This window comes from Monomorium pharaonis, chromosome 10 (assembly GCF_013373865.1).
Source record: "Monomorium pharaonis isolate MP-MQ-018 chromosome 10, ASM1337386v2, whole genome shotgun sequence".
In the NCBI taxonomy this organism is placed as follows: Eukaryota; Metazoa; Arthropoda; class Insecta; order Hymenoptera; family Formicidae; genus Monomorium; species Monomorium pharaonis.
Window position 1 is genome coordinate 9,260,020 of NC_050476.1, and position 23,469 is coordinate 9,283,488.

Consider the following 23,469-nt stretch of genomic DNA (forward strand, 5'->3'; position numbering starts at 1 on the left):
AGTACACTTACAAACGAAATATTCGTGCGTGTACCAACTGCTAGGTACATTAGAGAGCCAATTACTTGTCTATACGGTACATCGATAGTTCGACCAGGATTTTTATCTTTATTCATGTTGCATATTAGTACTTGATGCGGGTCAGCCAGTATTTCCACTGGACTGCAATTTTCTATTTGAAACTTCAACGTGCATATATACGCCGATTGAGGTAAACGCAGCTTACGTTCCTTTCGATTACGTTCAATTTTGATGCCTAAATAGCATTTTGTTTTTGAGTAGGTTGTTTCGAATTTCTTTTTTATTTTGCGAGAAATTTTTTGATTATTTAGAGCGATTCACCAACAACAAACAAGGCTTTCATAACTGCGAGATACATGGATTGTGTTGTGACGCGATCAAACTAAATCTTTGTATAAATTTGTCAAATCTTGCGTTTCATTGTTTTTGTGCTTGTTTCAGACCATATAGACACTTGCTTAATTCATTTTGGACCAAAATGCCAAATTATCTTCTCAACTTTTAACGCTCTATTTTTTGATGTAATCAACTTAGTAAACATTTTTTTAATATCAGTTCCGAACGCAAAAGGTGTCCTTTTTCAGATGTCGTCAAAATTGATCTACAAAGTCTGAAAAAAATTACAGCTCATTTTTTTACAAAAAGCCGATTTTTTCGTAATTTTTTTTCAAAAATTTCATATTGTGAGCTCGAAAACAAATGGCTGGAACATCTTTATTATGGTAGAAAGTGTCATCTGTATTTGCTCTGAAAGACCTTATTGCGACTTTTTCAAAAATTCAATATGGCGATTTTAATATGGCGGCTCAAAGTTCAGCAATTTTCAAAAAAATCGATATTTTATAGATTTTTTTATGGTGATCTCATTTCATGGTGTACACACACACACACACACACACACACACACACACACACACACACACACACACACACATACAAAAGAAATATAAATTCGAGCAACCTCCACGCCGGTGTATTTTGGGTGACGCTAATGCGGACGGTAGTGTTTCTGCATCAAAGATTCTTGGAACTGACAATGACTTGACAATATCGGAATATTTATAATTGTCAAGCCTTTTATATGTGGTGTTGATAAATTCTAGTCGGTTTTAGATTATATTTAGTGAGATCACCATGAAAAAATCTAAAAAATACTGATTTTTTTTAATTTGCTGAACTTTGAGCCACCATATTAAAGTTTCGAAAAAATCGCGATGAGATCTTTTAGAGCAGATGACATTTTCTACCATAGTAGAGATGTTCTGGCCACTTGTTTTTGAACTTAAAATATGAAATTTTTGAAAAAAATTTACGAAAAAATCGGGTTTTTTTTTTTCGAAAAAATGAGCTGTAACTTTTTTCAAAGACTTTGTAGGTCAATTTTGATGACGGCATCTAAAAGAGGTTTTTTGCGTTTGAAAATGGTATTAAAAAATTTTTTACTAGGTTGATTACATCAAAAGATGGAGTGTTGAAAGTATTTTTTTACTCATCGCTTTCTCCCACTATTTTGCATCTGGTGAGTTTAATGTCCCATTAAAGCTAAGAGGACAGTGTTGAAAAAATGAGATGACCAAACGGTTGACACGATATCTCAAGAACCAAAAACCTGAAATCAAAAACAACAAATTTTTTTTAAAGTTTATTTGCGTAGCTATCGCGTGAATTATAATTATTGAAAAATATTGAAAATTTACGTGTTAACACATGTTTTTAGAAAGTAATGCGAAAAAAAATTTTTTTTTTTTTGCTTAAAAAGGGATAAAAAATTTAATTTTGAGTTAAACCGGTTTATTGTAGTTCAGTCGAAAACGAGTCAATCTGCGAATACGCTGCACAAATTTTTTTAATCGATTGATTAGTTTTCCCGAAATCGTATCAACCGCCTAAGAAAACAATTTAAAGAACGCGTTTAAAATTTTTTTTATAAAATAATAATTAAACTATTTACCCATCAGCGATTCCTGGTCCATAAAGTCTTATTGTTTTGAGTGTTCCTTCCTAAGCAACGCTTTCATAAATTATTTTCGTCTCTTAATAAATTAACCTCTTAATAAATTAACGTTATTTCTTTACCTGCGCTTTGAGCGCCGCTCGACTTTTGATTGTAGACTTATTAACCTCTTAATAAATTAACGTTACCTCTTTACCTGCGCTTTGAGCGTCGCTCGACTTTTGGCTGTAGAATTATTTATTCTTTGAATTTCTTTTTGAAGTTTTGACTATTCTTGAAATGTTGTACAATCAAAATACGTAATAAAAAAATTGACTTTTTGATAATTATACATGAGAATGTTTCTTTAATTATTCCTGAAATATCTATAAAAAATTGTATGCGTGTATTTGTGATGACTAAGGAAACCTTTAAAAATATTGTAAAAATAATTAGTAATTATTAAAGATTTGTTCGCCACATGAATCCATTATAAATTTTCTAAAAAAACTTTTGATTTGTAATCAAAGACTCGAAAAATATAAATACAAATGTTATTACCCAGTGAAGAACAGGCGCCGCCATATAGCATAATTTAATTTGAAACTATTTGAGAAGAAAGCCACTAAAAATTAAGCGAATACTATCTAAAAGGTTTTTGGGATCGCTAATCACGAATTTGTTAAAAAGTAGTGAACAAAAAGTATACTTACACATTTTTTAATTAATTACTTTAATTAATAGCCGTTTTTTAAGGGTTTTTAGAGTTGTTGATTATGAATTTGTTATTAAATTTTTAAAATTAAAAATGGCCAAGTTAGGCCAAAAACAGGCCAAAAATCGCCTGTTTTGCTACCCTTGAATTCCGACTTTAATTTGATGCTAAACAATATTATATATAAAACATTAACCCTTTAGAAGTTCCAGATTGAACCCACTCTTTATCTTCAAGATATGAGAGGTCAAAGTTTGCATTTTGCAACATTAACACAGACACACAAAAAAGGAAAAGTGGTCTGTCTCTGGGACCCTACTAGTCAATCTCTATGTATTTTGACGTGCTGAACACGAATCCAGTGTCAGAATTGTTCCATCACCCATCTTTTTTTTTTAATGGAAAAAATGATCTAAAAAACTTTGAAAATCATAATAAATTTGCTGCACGCGGAAAATAATGGGTGATTTGTATTCAGCGGCTCAAAATACATAAAGATATGGTTGGTATTCTTGATGCAGACATGGTCCGTGATACAGACAATTTTTTTATGGATGACTGTGCTGCACTGCCGCATTAAATTGAATTGTTGAATGCACTGCTTGTTCGAAAGAGCGTTCTCAGGGACTGAGGTTTAATGAGGCACTCACAATTTAGATAGTATGTACACTCTATTTTACCAAATCGCCTCACGCGATAGATTACTATTACAATTAACAGTTACGCGATTGCATTACTTGACAGACCGATTTTTACTGAGCCTATCTTGGCTCCGATCGCTTCCATTTTATCCCAGCTTTCTGGGTCAGCGTTCCTGCTTTAATAGCGTGATCGTTGCGCCGGTATTCAGTAATAGGCTTATTTTGCCTTTTCGTGTTTCTCGTAGCGGTAATGTTACAAGATCGAAATTGCTGTTTGCTTACGCGCTGCTCGTTATTTGTGTAATTTGATGCTCACGTGCCGCTCGTGTCTTCTTTTTCTTTGTCTTCTCTTCCTCGCTCTCGCTGCCACTGCTAAATGATATTTCCTCACTGGTTCTATTGTCTCTTCCTTTTCTTGCCTTGGCGGTTGTGTTAACTGGTCTTTCTCTACCAGCTTCCTTTTTTGTTTGCCTCGGCCTTACTCTTTCAGGTTTTCCGTGTACATATCAGCATTCTTTTCTCTTATGTTCCGTTCTTTTGCAGCGTGTGCAATATTTTTCGACGGTATTTGCACTCGCCGTTCTCTCAGGTTTTGGAAGGATAAATCTATTTGCATGTCGGCTTATCCTGCATGCTCTTCCAATATGGTCTGTTTTCCCACATTTGTGGCACTGCATTTTTGTTTCACAAATTCTCTTGCCCATTCCTATTTCTTTTGCTGTCTTTTACTTGCTTTGTCGGAGTGCCTTTTCTTTGGCCGTTGCTCCTAAGATTGCGGCTGATAAATTGTCGTAATTGCGAGATCGCACGATTGTTTGTATTTCTTCTCTTAACTTCTGTCGACTCATGTTGAACTCTTGTTGTATATGCGTGATGCTTCTTTTCGTTAGATAGCACATTTCTATCTCTCACTTTAATTGCACGAACGAATGTTTCACGTCTGGAAATCGTGCATAGCTTTACCAGTGAGCTTGGTACATAGAATCGCCTTTAGTAATGATCTTTTGTCTTCTGGATTTATTTTGCTCATCGCATATGTGCTAGCGTTTAAGAACTTTTGCACCGCGTTTTGCGACGTCTCGTTTATTTCCGGAATTATATCGCGAGCTTTCTTTAGCTTCATAAACGAGGTTATCGGTCCTCGGGAGTTCCGAACATCATCCGCCGTACGTCCGTACGTTATATCCGCAAGATCCGCGATCAGATTTGCTACGCGAATGTCGTATTGAGCAAGCTCCAGACGGCTTAGCCGTTCCTAGATGACTTTTATGCCGTCCAACATCTCGTCTACAATCGCGTAACGGCCCTGCGTGATTCTGCCCTTTGTTTACTGAGGCATGCATTCTATCTATTTCGGCGTCTATCTCCGCGCCTGTGGATCTCTCGACACTTCTTTCTCTATGCGGTGTTCCGGGTGATTGTGTGCTTATGTCACCTGTTCTTGTGTTGCGATTTGCCGTGTAGTATTCTTCCAGATCAAACACGCTGTTATCGTATGACGTCAAAGAAAACGCCGTCCAGTCACGCTTATGTCAGAGTTGCTGACGTTTGTTTTCGCGTCCGTCGGTCGCAAGTGATTTCTGTTAGTTCTACTAGGTCCGAGTATCAAAATACCGTCGACATCAAAGGGAAACTCTCGCTCGATTACAATATTACAGCGTTCCGTTGATTCGAGCGAACTTTTGCTTGAGTAGTGTGTAGCGAGGTTTTAACGCACGCTATCTCTGATGTCTTACACGGCCTGTTCTATAACGCGCACAGGGCTTAGGAGGTTCGGTCTAAACACGCGACGTGCTGGCTCGTTGTAGAGCCACGAATTTTCGTTTTCTTGGGACGGTCTACTTGCCTTCCGACATTTACCGCCTTACTTGCTAGGACTTACATTAAGGTCGCTAGTATTCGTATGTCGCGTTTTGCTGGTGGTTCATCCGTGGCTCGCTGTTGAGGCAGATCAGAGTATCGCTGATGTCAGGTTGCGCGTTGCTCCGCTATACCAGGTGTCTGCTTTGTACTCTGTGTATGCTGTCCGGCATGCTGTCCGGCATGCGTCCTCAACTGTCTTCACATCTTGCTGCCTGTCTTGTCTGCAAAATTGACTAGGATGTTATCGAAGTTCCGTAGGATGGTTTTTAGGCGGATTCCACCGCTGCCACCATTTTGTTGTGTCGCTCCGTGCACGTTGGGGGTCCTCCGCCCGGGGCTTTTGCACCGCTGATCTCTTATTGTTGAATGCACTCTGCTTGTTAGAAAGTGCGTTTTTAGGGACTGGGGTTCAATAAGGTACTTACGATTTAAGGGGTTAGGCCACTCTAGCGGCGGAAAAAATAAGTATTATTTTTCAGCGGAACAATGAAATAAATCAAAATTCTGAAAAAGCTTCTTTATTATACAACCAATAAACTGTAAAAATTATTTTTTTCAAAGCGATACAAAACAAAATGACGGCTGTACAGCTTTTCTTCGATAAAGCCTTTTTTTTTTAAGGGTGGGCAGCCGAACCAGCAGCACCTGCGATTTTTAAGTTAGAATGAAAAATGAATTTTTTTCAATTATATATGAGACTAGCTACAGAAGTACGTAGAATTTTTTTGATATATCGATTTTTGCAAGAATGGCGCGTTTAAAAAAAAAAGTTTAAAATTTCCCCCAAAAATCGCCAGAAAATTGTTTATAACAAAAAAACTATGCAATATAATGAAAAAATTCTACGTATTTGTGTAAAGAATGTAATTTTGAATATACAGTTAAAATAAATTTTATATATCTTTAATCGGCATCATACAATTGGCCTTCCAGATGAATGTCCTGCTCCTGCATTTCTTTTCTGAGAGTCTTCAAACTGATCTGTATCTCTTTTGCAGCTTCAAACAGTGATCGCTCTGCAAGCTTGATGCGTTGCGCGTCCACTTTCAGGCCCACATTATAGCAGTTAGGCCCAAGTTTCATGCCCATAACATCCATTATGTACATAATTGAAGAAAACCCGTCGTTGTAAATGCAAACAGCAATATTTGTTGCAATATCTAGTACTACTTTTCCGCTGGAAATTGATTTTGGCGCCAAGGCCCACACCGTCGAATTAAAACTTTCATTGCTGTTTTGAGTAAAACCGCCGATACATCGAGTGAGAAGATCGTCACTGCTTAGTTCTTTGTAAATTGGCTTGATGGCTTCAAATACTTCTTTACTAAGAGCTGGCTTATGTTTATAACTGTTCAAATTATTTGTAGCTTTTGCTTTTTGCCAACAGCACCATGAATCTTCTCCAATCGGGCATTTATCGTGTTGGAGTTTTTCATTGGTTGATAATTTGTGATACAGCGTGGCCCATATGTTATTTCTCATCTTTACCACTAGAATCACTATTCCTTTGGATAGCTAATCCGTAATAAATAGTTTATCTATTAGCTTCTTAGTTAATTTGCCTTTTTCATCGAGGCTTTTCACTTGCTTTTTAAAATTAGGCAGGCGGGTTCCCATTCGTTTTTGCACATGATCAATGCATTTTTTTTTTAGCACAGTGAAATTTTCGTAAGGCTTAGTATCTACAATTCCTTTGAATGTTTTTGAGTCACCATCGCCAATGTTATTTGCGTATTTCACGTCATGTAAAGTTTGAGAGTGCTGAAACATCTCAATAATTGCGTCAACCTCTATCTTTCCAGTCGATTCTTCGTGATTCACATTGTATTCACTCGCATGATTTTTTACTTATTCAACATACTCTTCGGTATCTGTTTTTTTATTCCAATAATTCGCATGCTTTACGATACTTAGATTTCACAATAAAGTCAACAACTTTACCGTATGTAATTATATGTAATTTATTACATTTTATAAATTCTTTTAATATTTATTTTTATTTGATTTCAGTGAGAACATCGATAAATTTATGAAAGATACCGAAAAATATCAAGATAATTTTGAAGTATATATACAGACGTTAATTTCGCAAGCTTTAGACTCTAATTTTCTTACTGAAATATTTCAAGAACAAGGTAAAATAAAGCTAAACTAATATTTCTTGTTATTATTTTTAGAAATACTTTAAGATGCAATAATAATTATATGTTCTTTATTGTTCAGACGATTATTTTCTATCGAATGTGAAGACTGTCGATGAAATAACAGAGGAAAGAAAACATCGCCTTTTGTTCACAACTAAGTGGAAGGCAAGTGTCGTGACGGCAATATCGACATGGCCGTGTGTAAATGTGCTTAAAGATTTGCCGCCGTCAGAATATAAAGGAAAATTCTGTGCTGGTTGTCAACAAACAAAAATTTATGCGAGAGTTTTGCTTTATGGACAACCATATAACGGTACTACATTAGAAGGCTCGCCGCCCGATCCAAGAATACCTCACGAAAAAGTATGACAAATAGAATATGATGAGATGTACAGGGTGTTTACTATCGGAAAATCGGGAATTTTCAGAGAACTTTTTTCTACTTTTGAAATTATATATTTTATTTATAATGTTTTTAAAGTTTTTAGAGTTTTATTTTTAAATTTAAATTACTTGTTTTTTCTGGCACATACGTTTTTTCTTGTTTCTATTACTTTTTCTTAAATAATAGAAGTAAACAATTAATTAGTAATAAATATCGCAGTGTTGGAAAAAACACCAACTTATTGCTTAATAATTATAAGTAAAAATTTTTATTATAAGCGATTAAAATTTTTATTTATCGCGAAATAAATCTAGATATTAATTAAATTTTTAATTAATAAAATAAATTAATTAAAATAATTTGTAATTGTGATACATTTAATCGATTGATTGAAAATAATTAATTATTGCCGATTAAGCGTTAATTATTTTAGTGATTTATAACATTAATTGATATTTGAATAATTCGTTTTTTTAATTAACGGCGTTTGATTTTAATAATTTTTTTAATTAGTCACGATCATGTTTATTAATTTTTCATCGATTATTGTAGTTAAGCGAAAACTTAATCGATCAATTACTATTTCTACTGATCTTTATTGATGCTTTTTATACAGGGTGATTCTTAACGATTGTTCCAATTTTTTACCATAGAAGACGGATTACCGACTACAATCTTAGTATACACATGTACGACATATGTATGTGCACAGACCATACATGTTGTATTAAGATTGCAGTCGATAATTCATCTCCTACGGTAAAAAGTTGGGACAGTCATTAAGAATCACCTTGTACTAATAATAGAAAAAAATGTTTATTATATTTTTTTGAGAACCTGTACTATTAAAATTGAGAACATTATCATATTTTACTACCAGAAAAAGACGAATTAATGCATTCCTATGAACAATGATAATTTACTAGATACTAAATGTTTAGTAGCTTTATATGCAAATTTTAATACTATTTTAAAAAATTAAAATTTGTTTAAATCAAATTTAGCAGCTCAAAAAATATTTAAAAAGTGACCAAACTTGGTCTATTTTATTCACTGTTCTTTAGTAAACACCCTGTACTGTAAAATTTCTATTAATTAATTTTATTTGCACACTTTCTCAGGACTTTTTGCTGTGCCGCATTTGCCAAAGGAAAGTGGCCTTGTATAATAAAGTCGCTCATCAAAAATATTTGATGTTTTTGGAATGTGCAAGAAGAGTAGCGGATAAAAAAGTAGCCGATCCACATAAAGACACAACAATTATATTAAATGAATTATTAGCAGATGAAGCATGGCTAAATCAAGTAAGATTGTTTTATTCAGTTATAATTTTAAAAACCTTATTGTTTTGTTAATATATTGTAAATTATAATAAAATAAATTATTATAGTCATGGTAAAAAAGTTAAAAATTAATACTGTTAAAAAGTTTATAACTTAAAACTTTATTTAATTTTAAATGTTAATGAGTTAGTTTTTAACCAGTAGTTTTTAAAAATACAAACTTATTTACGAAGTAGCGAAAGTCAGGATAAGGTAATATTTTTTTGCAAAATTGTTTAAAGTATTTTGGAGTAAGAAGGGATTTCTTAGTTGAGGGGGTTGTACGTGGTAATGGGTCGAAATACATAGGCATTTTTAAGAATTTTTTGAAAGCAAACAGTGTAATACATATAAAAATTTTCTGTTTTATTGTACATAAACTATAAGTAGGTATTGTAAAACATATAACAATTTTTTAAATATGATTTGACGATGTTAAGGCTGGTCTACAGAAGATCATAATGATTATCTCCAAGAAAACGCTGTCGTAACGTTGACAGCAAATTGACTGTACATTTTATTTGAAATAAAAAAAAAACGAAAAAATGTAGAAACTACACGTGAGTGGCTATTACAGTACATAGAAAAATTCAAAAATCTTGAAAAATAATAAAACGGTGGACTTATAAAAAAATGATTTGAAACTTCATCAATTTTTCGCGTAAAGAAGGTTAAATACAATTATATTAGTTTTATTAATAAAAAAACGGTTACATGCTCTAAAAGAGAAAGGTTTTCTTGGCATAACCTTGCAACCTTGATGAAGTCGATTAGATTGTTAGCTTTTTTATTTGCTGTCAACGCAGTCAAAAAATGTGATTTGAAGAACGCGTTTAAAGTTTCATTATCCGATCACTAAAACTTAGAAATAAAAAATTGAGTCTCACAGCTATTCAGCAATCCCTAGGTCATATAAAAGTTCATTTACACCTATCACTGCATTTTCTTCATCGCCATTGTTGCCATAATTACGTAAACGGCCTTTCAACATATTACGCCGTGCTTGTTACTTGGCTTTGCTGACGCGCTCGGAGTCGGTATCATGGCAGTAATTGTATATTGTCGTATACTAATATTTCGTAATAGTTGCAAAACATCTAGAAGAGCGATGTGTTCATTATTGAAAACTATTGTGCCAAGATTAGCGGCAATTTTGAAGTGCCATAGAAGTGCCACAAAATGACGTTTTCAGTGCGAATTTTCAAATAATGTTATACTTTTGTTATTGTTTTGATTAAATGCACCTAAACATCTTTCTAAAAGATCATCTCGGCTCAGCTTTTCATATGTTGGTTTGATAGTTTCAGCAACATCTGATGGCAATGCTGGTTTATGCTTATAACTATGTAGAGTTCCAGTTGCTTTTGCTTTCTGTCAAGAACACCACAAATCTTCGCTGATTGGACAATTCTCACGTTGCGGATTTTCATCGTTAGAGCATTTATGTAAAAAGTTGCCCAGATAGCTTGTCATGTTCTTTAGAGAATCACTCTGACGATTCTCATATTGCGAGACCGTATTATACTGTAAGGTCTTTTATGATATTTGCAGTTAATTTACCCTTACCGCCGAGGCCCTTTGTAGTTTTCTTAATATTTCACAGTCTCGTTCCCATAAATTTTTTTACGTGATTCACGCACTTTTTTTTTTTTTCGTTACGTCGGACGAAATCAGCTCAACAATTTTAACCATGGCTTACCTGCGCCTACAAAAACTGCTGCATCTCTTAATTTTTCGAATTTCATCATAAAACTTTGTGAGCATATTCTTGAGATGTATACCGATTGAAATAAATAAAAAAATTCATTTGCCTGATTGCTTACCGTGTATGACCCCCTTAAATTGATAATATATTTATATTACATATGCGTGTTTATTCACATCTACTTGAAGTGTTACACAATATACAGCTTTATATATATATATGTTGTAACCGTGCTCGCAAGCGATGGCCAACTTCGCCTCCGTCCCTGGTCGCAGCCCTGAGCCGCCCGGGTGTCGGGGCGACTGTCTTCGTGAAATTTAGAGCGGCGATGGCTCGCGCGCGTTACCAGCTGACGACCGCTGGGTATCGAATATCGCGAAAACGGGATGCTTAACGAGCGGGTTATTGTGCGTACGCGGGAATTTTCCGGCTTGTCTACGCTTGACCCGGCGTCGTTGGTGGACGCCAAACTCCCGATAGGATGACGGCTTCGCCAAGGGCGAACGGAACGAACAGTAACTCTGAGCCCGCGTGGCACGCGACGAAGTCATGTTCTTTCGCGCGCTAAAGAATCTCGCGAGTAATAAGCGCGATAATTATTAGTCACTCGCCAACAAGGCGGTTCAAGACGATTACATCAATTATTACCAGAGTGCAATTACCGAAGGACTCGCGACATAAATGCGATCGACCAAATTAAACAATACTAACGATAACTTACAGATGCGCGACAATTTACAACACGGGAATAACTCGTGATACGACTACCGGACGAAATTACGATTGACTCGGCTGCGGATCGGGACGCACACGCAACGCAATGATAACACGAAATGCACAGCACGGAGCGAAATCACGCGGGCGGGCGCGATCGGGCGAGACAACGATGCTCCGATAATTCCGCGAGCTCTTGGCTTTACCCAATACGTCGGAAAATACAACAGTAACTACGCGACTTTCCCGCGACTCGCCCAACCCGCGAAATCGGTGGCTTTACACAGTATTTTGACGCTCGTCTCACCAAGTTGCCTCCTTTTCGCTTGCCTCGTCCGGGTCGGGATATTCTTTGGCTCTTGCGTCCTCTTTTACAAAGTATCTCGGCTCGGGACCTGGATTGCACGCACTATTCACAATTATGTCCGCAGCACGAGTGAGGGACCCTGGATCTCGCGGGGGCCGCTCGGCGGCGCGCCCCACCTTGCCTCCGGTACTCCGGACTCTTATTGGCCGGTTTCCCGAAAGTCGATTTTCGCGCAGAGTGCGGTGTACACGCTGTCGCCGGCTGGTCGATCCAAGCGCGGCGGTCGATAATTAGGGGCTCCGTGCACGAGAATCTTGGCGCCTCCTTCCGCGGCAGTCTCTTCTCTCTTTGCCAGGCGCATCCTCCGCCATCAGGGTGTTATTTTTTCCTCGACGGGGGCGTTCGCTGATCATAAGCTGTCGCGATCCTTCCGCCGGACTTCATGCGGCATCGGATCTGCAGTTGCCCCGTCGGGGTGCCGGCTTCGCGCGCCGTCGCTGGATCCTGAAAGCGTGATTCGGCGGCAGTATCGGAATCTCAAACGGCACAAATGGTAGGCAAGATAAGGGCGGCATTACCTGCGGACCCCCGCTTAGAAAGGGTTTTCTTTTACTCCCTCGATGTCCACTCACTCTGCGACCCCCGGGAAGGTTCTCCGTCGAGACGAGACGTCCAAAAATTACAAAGAGATCTCCAGAGCCACCGATCTCCGCCGCACCCGCGATACAGCGCTCGCAAAAATCTTAATAATTAATCGAACGGACAGCACGTGGGACATCACACACACAAAAACACGAGACAACACGCTTTTGCATCCACTCCCGAGCGGGAGGACGCAGGACCCGCGTTAATGCGTAAGGGCCCTCAGGGCCTTGTGACGGACAGCAGCCTGCGGCTGTCACGTCACAATGTATATTGTAACCGTACTCTCGAGCGACGGCCAATTTCGCCTCCGTCCCCGGTCGCGGCCCTGCGCCGCCCGGGTGTCGGGCGACCGTTTCTCGTGGTTTTGCAAAAATATAAAATTGGGCGCCAGATATGTTAAACGTATCACTCTTTTTATATGTCGCGGAAGATTAGCCTTAAATTAATAAAGTCGCGGAAAAAGGGGCAGGCTTCGTAAGCGACCGGGCGTCGGCGGCTCCGATAGCAAGCTGCCCAGCCTTAAAATAGTAGAGGGGAAGGTTCGGTGCGGACGGATGGAATCGGGGAGGCGAGAGAAATATCGTGAATACCACATTAATTAAACAAACAAGAATAATAAGTATATTTCACGATTCGGACAATTACAGGCTCTTAACGCTCGGTCGAGCGGCGACCACACTTCACGCGCGCCACGAGCAGGCGATCGCTCGCAATCAGATCTCTCGAACACGGGATAATCATCAAAAATGTCATTTTACGTACGCGGAGATTCTCTGGCTCTGTCTATAGCTTACTATGCGTCGTTGGTAAACGCCGAACTCCCGATAAGATAATGGTCTCGCCAAGGGCGATCAGGACGAACAATATCTCGAAGCTCGCACAACACGCGACGGACTCGTGCTCTTTCGTACAATATAATATCCCGCGAATAACATGCGCGACAATTACTACTCGCTCGTTAGCGAGGCAATAAGAGACAAATACATTTATTTTTACGAAAACGCAATCACGCAAGAGTTTGCAACACGAGTACGGTACAATACAATAATGACTCGGTTGCGGATCGGGACACGCACGCAACGCAAACACAACGAAAAGAACGGAACGTATCGAATTCACGCAGTCGCACGTGATCGGGCGAGACGAAACTGCAGAAAATTCGCCGACTTTACAATAATCTAGCGACGTCCGTCTCACCGAGTTGATTTCTCCTCAGCCTTTCCAGGGTCGCGATAAAACGACTCCTGCGTCCTCTTACAATTTGTGGTAGCTTGGGATCATTGACACTTGCACGACATCCGCAACCAGAGTGTTCGATCTTTTATCCTGCGGGGGCCGCTCGGTGACGCGCTCCACCTTGCCTATGGTAAGCCGGGCCCTTATTGGCCGCGATTTTCCGGTTCGATGTGCGCGCAACGTGTGACATGCGTTACTGCTACTTGCTGATGGATCCTAGGCGCGATGGTCGAATTTTCGGGGCCCTTCGCACGTGAATTTTGCGCTTCTCGGCAGCGGCTCCTCGTCCTTCAATTAAACGCATCCTCCGTTTCTGGGATGGGGTCCCCGCCTCTTTCCATTGGCAGAATGGGAAGAAAATAAATATACAGTTGATCCGCGTGGCATGTATCGTGGTTTTTGTGGGATCTGTTTCCTAGCCGCGCCTTTAAGGCATCCTTCTTTTGCGCCTTCCTAGGATCCTGCAATAGTAATTCGGCAGCAGTAATAAAATCTTTTAACAGGCTGAAAAATGGCAAGCAAGGAAAAGAGCGGTACGACCTGCGGACCCCCGCTCGAAAGGGGTCTCTGTAAATCCCTCGTTGACAGCTTACTCCGGGACTTCCGGAAACGTCCTTCGTTAAGACGAGGCGTCTAAATGTTACACAATGAGCTTTTCTTGGTCGCCAATTTCAGCCGCACTCACGATATAACGCTCGCCAAAAAAAAGGACAACACGGGACGGCACACACAGAAAATATGACGTGTCACGCTTCCGCGCCCGCTTCCACAGGACTACGCATGCACGCACGCACACACATACACGATGTGCAAAATCCGACCGGCAACCTCCACGTGGTACCCACACATTGGATAATGAACGGCTAATGCCGGCGGTAAGCGTCATTAAAAAAAAAAAAAGGTTGATTTTGTAATTTGGTCAAAAGAGTGTAGAAAAATTGTTGAAAAAACGTTATAAGCAATTTCAGCAATTCTAAGAATGATAAACACGTGGAATAAAAAAATTTTATTTTATTAACGTTAGTGTTTATTACTGGGGAGTAATTGTATTATAAAACTTTGCTTTAGCGATGTGATTGAATCTTTCTTCACTACAGTACATTAAAATAAATGAAAACCGAAAAATATGCGATTTTTTACGTAATCTTTGAACGCGATTTGTTGTTAGAAAAAGTAAATCTGTGAAAAAATTAACAGCATTCAAAAGTGCAAACTTTTAGCTTTCCATCGTTTTTTTTTTTTTTGCTAAACACTGTACGTTGATCTGTTTACGAGTAATAAGCGATGAAAGTCAAAATGACCATTTTTTCTTAAAATCTCAATAACTCGGTCAAAAAAATTTGTAAAGCAATGAACAACCACTCAAAATAAAGGGAAAAGATCCCGCTATAAGATGCAACTTACAGAAATTCTTTATGATTTTTTTCACGTGAGATGCAGCGCAACAAATTCGCATTAAAAATTTTCATTTTAACAGATCAAGCTTTATCAGTTGTGCCACGTTGGTGAAAAGAAAGATAACTAAAAACGCCAAAAAGCGTTTAAAAGAAGTTTCAAGCTTGAAAACGCTTTTTGAAAATAAACTAAATTTTCAGTATACGAAAAGTGTTCCCTATTTTTCTTGTAGTATATATATATATATATATATATATATATATATATATACACACAATATATACACAAGGTGTCCCATTTTAATCTATCACTCCTTGTAACTTTGTAGAGAGCGATCGTATAGAAAAATGTTTCCGACAAAAGTTGTATGGTTTTAAGGGGAACATTAGATAGTGACCTTGGCCTTGACCTTAGAATCAAATTTGAAGAACATTTGTATGTTAACTTAATTTCTTTTAATAAAACCCCCTACTTTTCATTACATATTCTTGTAGCTCCTCTTCAGAGCTTTCCATAACACTATAATTAAAAGTGTTTTGTTAAATTACTTTTTGAGTTAAAGGACTTGAAAGTTACAATACCGCCGGCATTAGCATTACTCAAGATGTACCACGTGGAGGCTGCTTGATCGGATTTACATCTCGTGTACGTGTGCGTGTATGGTGTGTGTGGGGGGGGGGGAGTGCTTGCGTGCGTGCGTGCGAGTATGTGCGTATGGTCCAGAGGTAAAAAGAAGCGAGAAAGTAGCGATCTAAACATCCATCAAATCTGCCACTAAATATACGTGTTTTATTCAGGTACATGAAATTTTCAAACATAAAATTTTTGCAGTCGTGTAATTTTTTTATTAAAACGCCTACGCTCAATCTGAAGGCGTAGTATTATTTCTAAATGTTGACTCAAGGACGACCCAGGCTTGATTTATGTGTACAAGATCTAAAATTTTTACATCAAGCACATTTTATTATAAGTCTACATCAGAAATTTTTAGCAAGTTCTGGTGGTGCATATACCGTGTTCATAAAACCGATCCGTAATAAAGCAGCGTGGCGACAGGCAGCGAACGAGTGCTTATCAATCTACGGACCCGAGTTCGATTTCCAGCGCAATTTTTTTTTTAAATGCAATCTGCAAAAAAGTTTTATTGGCGTAAGACGAGATTTATGAATTGTAAATTTTTCCTGTACAAAATAATTTTTTTTCTATTCCAATAAAGCTCAATTATGATGTATTTTGCAATTATTTTTTTATGCGTATTATATCTAAAATAAAAGAGACAAATATAATGCTATTTCAATGACACAATTTTCTCTTGCATTGTGTGAAAAGTATGGAACAGACCAACTGTTCGTACGGTCAGGTCAAAAGATTTGCAATGATGAATAAATAAAATTAAAAGTTTTGACTTTCAATTTTTTATTTTTCAAATTTTGGATTTAGTATAACATTATATATAATATAAAATAAAATTATCATTGAAATAGCGTTATATTTTTCCCTTTTATTTTGGATACGATGCGTATAAAAATATAATCGTAAAATAAGTTACAATTGTGCTTTATTGTTGTAGAAAAAAATTTTGTACGAAAAAAGTTTCATAAATTCGTCTTACGTTAGTAAAAATTTTTCGCAAATTAAAAAATAAAAAAGGAAACAGGTACCGCAGAAATTGAACCCGGATTGACAGATTGATAGGCACTCGCCCACTGTCTGTCGCCACATAGCCTTCTTGCAGATCGATCTTATGGACACGGTATATGAACACGGCACTCCGGCAGCGCCTACGTGATAAACCGAAAAAGCATTTAGACGCCGCGATCGTTTAGGAGTCAGAGCTGATCGCGCTCACGCCGAACCAACCGAACGTAGCCGAGCGCGCAACGGTTTAGTGGTTCACAGTAGACGCAGCACGATGTGTGCGTGAGTATGCTTGAGTTCGGGCCTTGAAATAGCAACACGGTCTGTACAGCTGAGCGTTTTGTCTCCTATCCTGTATCTCTCCATCACGTTGCTGCACGCCGACCCCGCCAGCAGTTACCTCACGCACGTGGCTACGATGCGTCTCTTGTTTGTATTGTTTGGGCGTCAAAATTGGTTAGGTATACTGAAATTTTCCCCCCAAAACAGCGTGTGATAAGACATGTCACGTTACAACATGTCAGATCGCATGTTTATGAAAAAATATTTAAACCATATGCATTTATTTAGATGGCACTGGAAAAATTAATAATTCCTGAAGCGTCTATTTAGATGGAACTGGAAAAAAATATTTAATTAAAAGATGCATCTATTTAGACAGCACTGGTAAAAACAATAATCTCCGAAGTGTTTATTTAGATGGTACTGGAAAATTTTATAATACCATATAGCATGCATTTAGACAGCACTGGTAAAAATAATAATACCCGAAGTGTCTATTTAGATGGTACTGGAAAACTTTGTAATACCATATGCATCTATTTAGACGGTATTGGTAAATTTTGTAATATTTGGAACGTCTCTTCTGATACATACGGTATTAGTAAAATTACTACCCATGTATACATGTGTACATCTATTTCGAATACATGTATTTTTTAAGTTTATGGTAACACAGTACGAAATTAAAAATGTTGATAATTTACCGACGGGATTAGTTATCGACATTTTTAATTCTGTTTTGACGGCACTGGGGTCCGGTCGAAGTTCGCTCGGGGATGCTGGACTGCCTCTCAAACTTGATCGAGGTCGATAATGTAGAGTCATTCGTGCACATTATTAATGAGATTTTGTATATATTTCTTTTATAGATTAAAAAATTTTTTTCCAGAATTAAAATACACGTATTAATATTAATCTGTGAATTAAACTAGTGCTCTGTTTCTATCCTCGGACCCCCTCGTACCGATTCTTCACTCACACATATATACGAAATTTTCTCTGAGGCTTTTTTCTTATACCAAAGTTTCTAGCTCATTTCTGCAAGCATTTTATTAATCTTTCCTATAATAAGATTAGTGCGTACTAGTTATTTGTACTTACAAAGTTTTTAAAACTTATGTGTTGAAAATGAAAGATACGAGACGACTGCACAAAAGTATAATTTACTAACTTTTTTGTTTTTTACATGAAATTATAGGGAGGCACTATTTGTTATTGTCTATACTTTAATTCTAGAGAAGGATTTTTAATTCTATAAAATCAGTAAAAAAATAGGCCTAATTAAAAATAATAACGTTTAATCGGTAAAACAGACGACTCCAGCATCCCTTAAAAATCATTATTTTTGTAGAGAAGTTGTGTGATTTGTGTGTGTGAGTATAAACTTTAACCATTTCAGAAATATATATTACTTAGGTCGAATTTGATACACTTACAATTAGTATATATGTATTACTTGGGTTGAATTTAACACACTTACAAGGGAACGGACAGAACTGTCTCTCACCGATTTTAATAAGCTTTGGATATGTTGTAAAATATAAAAAAATGTTAGACCCATATTTTTTTTATCTGCGTATCTCGACGTTTAGGGATTGAAACCACCCCTCGAATATAACGCATTTTTTCGTTTCTGGCGAATATCTTTGAAAATATAAAGTTTATGAAAAAATGTTTTATACTTTTATAACTTTTTTTAATATTTTAAAAATTTTGTAAGGACAAAAATTAAAAAGCATTAAAAGCCGAATCCATCCATATATAATAATATATGACTTCCATCATTCTCAATTAGTGGCAAAACGAGATGATAATCTCGTGCTATAGGCGCCGCGCTAGAAGCTGTGTTATTTCTTTAGACGCGTTCACATTCAATAACTGCCTCTCCTGCGTATATTTTTATATTAGAACATAAAAACGGATTGCATAATACCCAACGTATTACACGATATAAAGCATAAATGCATATATATATAACAAAAGTAGCATATATGTACGTATGTGCGTACGTACATTTTCATTGTTACAAATGCGAATATAGGTTAATATAAAGCGAAATATTTTTTAATACTTTAAAACTGCAAATAGAATATAACAAAATATATAATATCAAGAGAAAAGTATAAAATATAAACTGTAATAACTATGTATTTGCATAATTATATTTTTACGCTATATGCACATAGCACACTCTGATAATAAAGATAATATAATTACATAATTTAATGAGTTTGAAATATTAATTAAAAAATATTATGAAGTAAAAATGAAAGGAAGAATAAAGGAAAAGGGAAAAGGGATTAAAATAATTGTTACAAACATAATTTTATACAAATTAAAATTTTTATTAGGCAGAAATAAAAGAATACCAATACTTTTTGCATGGGTAAGAAAAACTGTTAAAATCTTACCAATGTTAATAATCTAAAAACATAATTTTTTTTTAAATCAATACAGAATTTGTTTATAAATGTCTTACATTTATGGCACATATTTATGACAGAGATAATGTTCATGGAAAAAATGTGTTATACAAAGCAATTTTCTACACCAAGAACAAGTTATAATGGTTATTTTGTCACAAGGATCGCATTTTACTTTAGAATTCTTTTTAAAACAAAAATCTACTGGTGTTTCAAATTCTATCAATATAGCCCGCAGGTATTCATCGTATGCATTCTCTTTGTATCCACTTTTTAGTCCACGCATATTTAAATATATTTTGAAACCTAAGCGACGAGAATTAATGGTGTGTAATGACTGTAATTTCAAGATATTATTTTTATTATGAAGATCTAAAGTAGTGATGGACGGCAAGACAAGAATTTCAAGATCTTGTCTTGTCTTGTCTTGATTTTTCAAGACAAGAACACCAATTTCTTGTACTTGATAAAATCAAGACAAGACAAGATTTACTACTTCAAGATCAAGAAAAATCAATCAAGATTCTTGATTCTTGACAAGAAATCATAATTATACATTTTATGTGTGTGTGTAGTATATGTGTATAATTAAAATACATAAAATTTGATTAAAATTTTCAATAACACACATGAAAACTTTTTATTAAAAAATCTTATACATCTTATACATCTTTATCATAAGAACGAATTTTTTCATTTAAATTGCACGTAAACCATGATTGAAGACACAGCAGACTTCTGGCTGAATCGTCATTCATTTTATTGCGATGGTTACGAATAAAAAGTGCCGCTCTCGAAAATAATCTTTCCGATGGAACCGACGTAGCAGAAATACATAAAAAATCACGGGCCATTCGAGATAGGCATGGATATCGATCATTATTTTTTTTCCACCATTCAAGTATATCATCTTTATAACCAATCCGTTTTTCATTGCAATAAGACTCTATTTCATATTGCCAATCATCTTCCAAATTTAAGTGTTGTTCAGGATGCTTTTCGAAGAGTATATTGAAATCAATAGCATCATTACTTAATTCGTCTGTATCAACGTCTTTACGATACATTTCTTCATTTATATCGCATTCTTGAAATTGTGTTTTAGGTCTGTAATATTTTTCCTTGAAAATAGTTTCAAATTTTTGTTTTGATATTTCAAGTAATTCGTTTCCCCATGCAGTTTTCTTAAAAGTTTCAATTTTGTGTCTAGGATCAAGAATAAGAACTACACAACAAATCCAATTAGTTTTAATATAATGCTTTAACATTTTAGCCCTTCCTGCTTGCAGTGCCAACAGTAGCGATTCATCTAATTTTGATCGATTTTCTTTTAAATCTAAATTTAAAATTGTTTTTTTCAATTTTATCGATCAATAGATTAAAACCAACTACAACTTTTGGTAGAGTCACGTATTTCTCTCCACCTAAAGTAGTGCTGAATTCTTGAAAGTCGTGGAGAAAAGTATAGATTTTTTTAATTAGCAACCACTCTTCATTTAATAATTTTAAGTTTTTTAAGTTTTCTATATTATCACAAAACATTTCAAGTGCTGGTTTTAGACGTAAACAATATGCAAGCATATCAGCCGTTGAATTCCATCGAGTTCTAACGTCCATCACAGGAGTATTATATTTTAAATTAACAATTTCACAAAATCTACGTAATTTTATACTTAAATTTTCAGAATTTTGTATTTTTAAAAGAAGACTACGCAATTTATTGACCGATGTAGAGGTATCTTCAACGTCATTATTTTCATTTTCATCAAGTTCATTATCTGAAACTTCTTCATTACTTATTTTTAGCATTGACATAATATCTTGAACTGCAAGGTTTATTATATGAGCAAAACATCTGAAGTGCTGATTAATAGCATCTATATGTGGTAATAACGCGGCCAATTCCTGAATAAATTTAGTATTAGCTGAGGCATTATCTAGAGTAATTCCAATGATTTTTGTATCTAAAGACAAATCGTTTTGCATAATTGTATTTTTGAATATATTTGCAATATCTTTCCCCGTATGTTTATCATGAGAGGGAACAAAATCGAGCACGATAGACTGAAGATGCCACTCATCATCAATAAAATGAATAGTTATTCCATAAAACGATTTATTTGCTACTGATGTCCATCCATCAATAGTAAAACTAAATTGAGATTTATTGTTTTTTAAAATTTTGAAAACTGATTTCTGCATGGAGAAAAACTTATTTAAAGTCAAAGAACGCATTGCTTTTCTTTGAGGTACTTGCAAGTCTGAATTTATATATTCAAACACAGATTTAGTAAAATCATCGTCGAAAAAACTGAATAGCAGATACTTTCTTGCTATTAATTCCACAAGTAGAGAGTTGAATTTTTCTTGAGAACATTCTTTAGATATTAACGGCTGAAAATGAATAAGAATTGCAAAAAATATATATATAAACCATATACAAGGCAAAAATATAATAATAATAAAATTAAGTAATTATTAGCTATATTTTAGATATTTTATATAATACTTCTTCTGTAATTGAAATAACTTTGAATGTGTATAAATAAAATTTAAATTAAATGCTGAAAGAATGTTATATAAAATATTATGTAAAGATATATTTATTAATAATATGTGAAAAATAGACGTATTAACATAAAAATATTTTTAATAAATAGAGAGATTATGAATTTTGTAAACTTCTATATGATGTTAAGCAGTTTATTGGATTCTTATTTTAGTTTTTCATGTTTGTTAAAAACATAAATATTGTTAAAAGAATTACTCACTTTTGATACTTCAGATGAAAGAGTAATATATTTTGTTATATTTGAAGTGGATGAAGAGTTTTGTTTCTGATTTTTATTAATTTCAAAATACTGTTTTTTGTGAAATGCTGATAAATGCCTTTGAATTCCAGATGTATTGGCGTTTTTCATTTTTATATGTACGTTTTGATTCTTTTTCTTGCATAGTTTACAAATAGCAATTTTATCATTTCTTGAAGCATTTTTTTCGTTAGATTTTGTAATCTCAAAGTAATTAACAAACTTATTTTTATTCCTCTTTAGATTTGATTCGTTTACAGACTCATTCGATGTTGGCGACAATGTACTTTCTGGTGACTCTTCAATTGGGGAATTTTTACAGTTAGATGATTTGCTAGCTAAACAAATTACACATAAATATTATAATTTAGAATTAGTAAACAACAAATTCAATAAAATTTTATTTTAGTTTGATATGTTTTTGTACCTAATTTATCAAATACAATTTAAAAAAATGTGTCGTTTAATAATTATAAATTATAAAATTTAATTAAAAAATAACTTTTAGTATTTGACTTATATATCATGATAAATATAAACAAGTTTCTGTAATATATGAGGATTCAATAATATAAGTAAATAAATTGTCAATTATTTTAAAACAAAATAACTGAAAAGAGAAATTCTCTAATTAAATTTTTTTAAAAATATTTATCAATTTATTTGTGTGTGATATCAGTTAAATAAATTATTAAATGTTACAGTCTTTGCTTTTATCGATTATGTTAATTTTTTATTGCAAAAATAATTTAAGTAATATATTTTCATATTTTTTATATTGATCTAATTGACTAAATATCTATATATTTGCAAATTGCATAATAATTTAAAGCTATAATACTTACTTTTATACATTCTAGTCTTCTTTGTAGAATGATCTACAAGATGATGCTCCATTTCATCATCACAAGCGTTTCTTTTTTTTGATAATTTATCGTTTTCCATGACACAGTTATTATTCAATAATAAATTATCGATCATAAGATATTAATCAATATTAATCAATGTATTACACTTTGTTGAGTAGCGGACGTAATTTCACTATCAAGCTGTAATGAGCATAGACCTATTAAGATAGACGATTTGTAAAGACCAAAATCCTAAGTGTCTTCCATAAAAAAGAAGAGGGAATGAGGTAAGGCAGTTTTCTCTGACAGGTTAGAGAGAAGTTGCTCTACTAATTCGTTCCTTCCTTTCCTTGTGGAGGACACCCTATTTCATAAATAGTTTATCTTAATATGTTTATCTAATATAATTATGAGTCTGAATAAAACTTACGCTTAGTTAAAA

General features: G+C 35.1%; 1 protein-coding gene across 7 annotated transcripts in view; it reads left to right on the top strand.

The window, feature by feature from the left end:
• LOC105833851 (uncharacterized protein YMR317W) overlaps positions 1-23,469 on the top strand; it is a 118,364-nt gene that overhangs the window by 65,676 nt on the left and 29,219 nt on the right. For 5 of the 7 annotated variants that reach the window (XM_036293281.1, XM_036293285.1, XM_036293283.1 and 2 more), the window contains 3 exons: positions 7,184-7,308; positions 7,397-7,680; positions 8,824-9,006. In XM_036293281.1, coding sequence (XP_036149174.1) covers positions 7,184-7,308; positions 7,397-7,680; positions 8,824-9,006 — 592 coding nt within the window. Of the gene's footprint in view, positions 1-6,171; positions 6,200-7,183; positions 7,309-7,396; positions 7,681-8,823; positions 9,007-10,325; positions 14,532-23,469 lie in introns of those variants that run through there. The other 2 variants (XM_012675882.3, XM_036293286.1) reach the window with 2 other exon arrangements.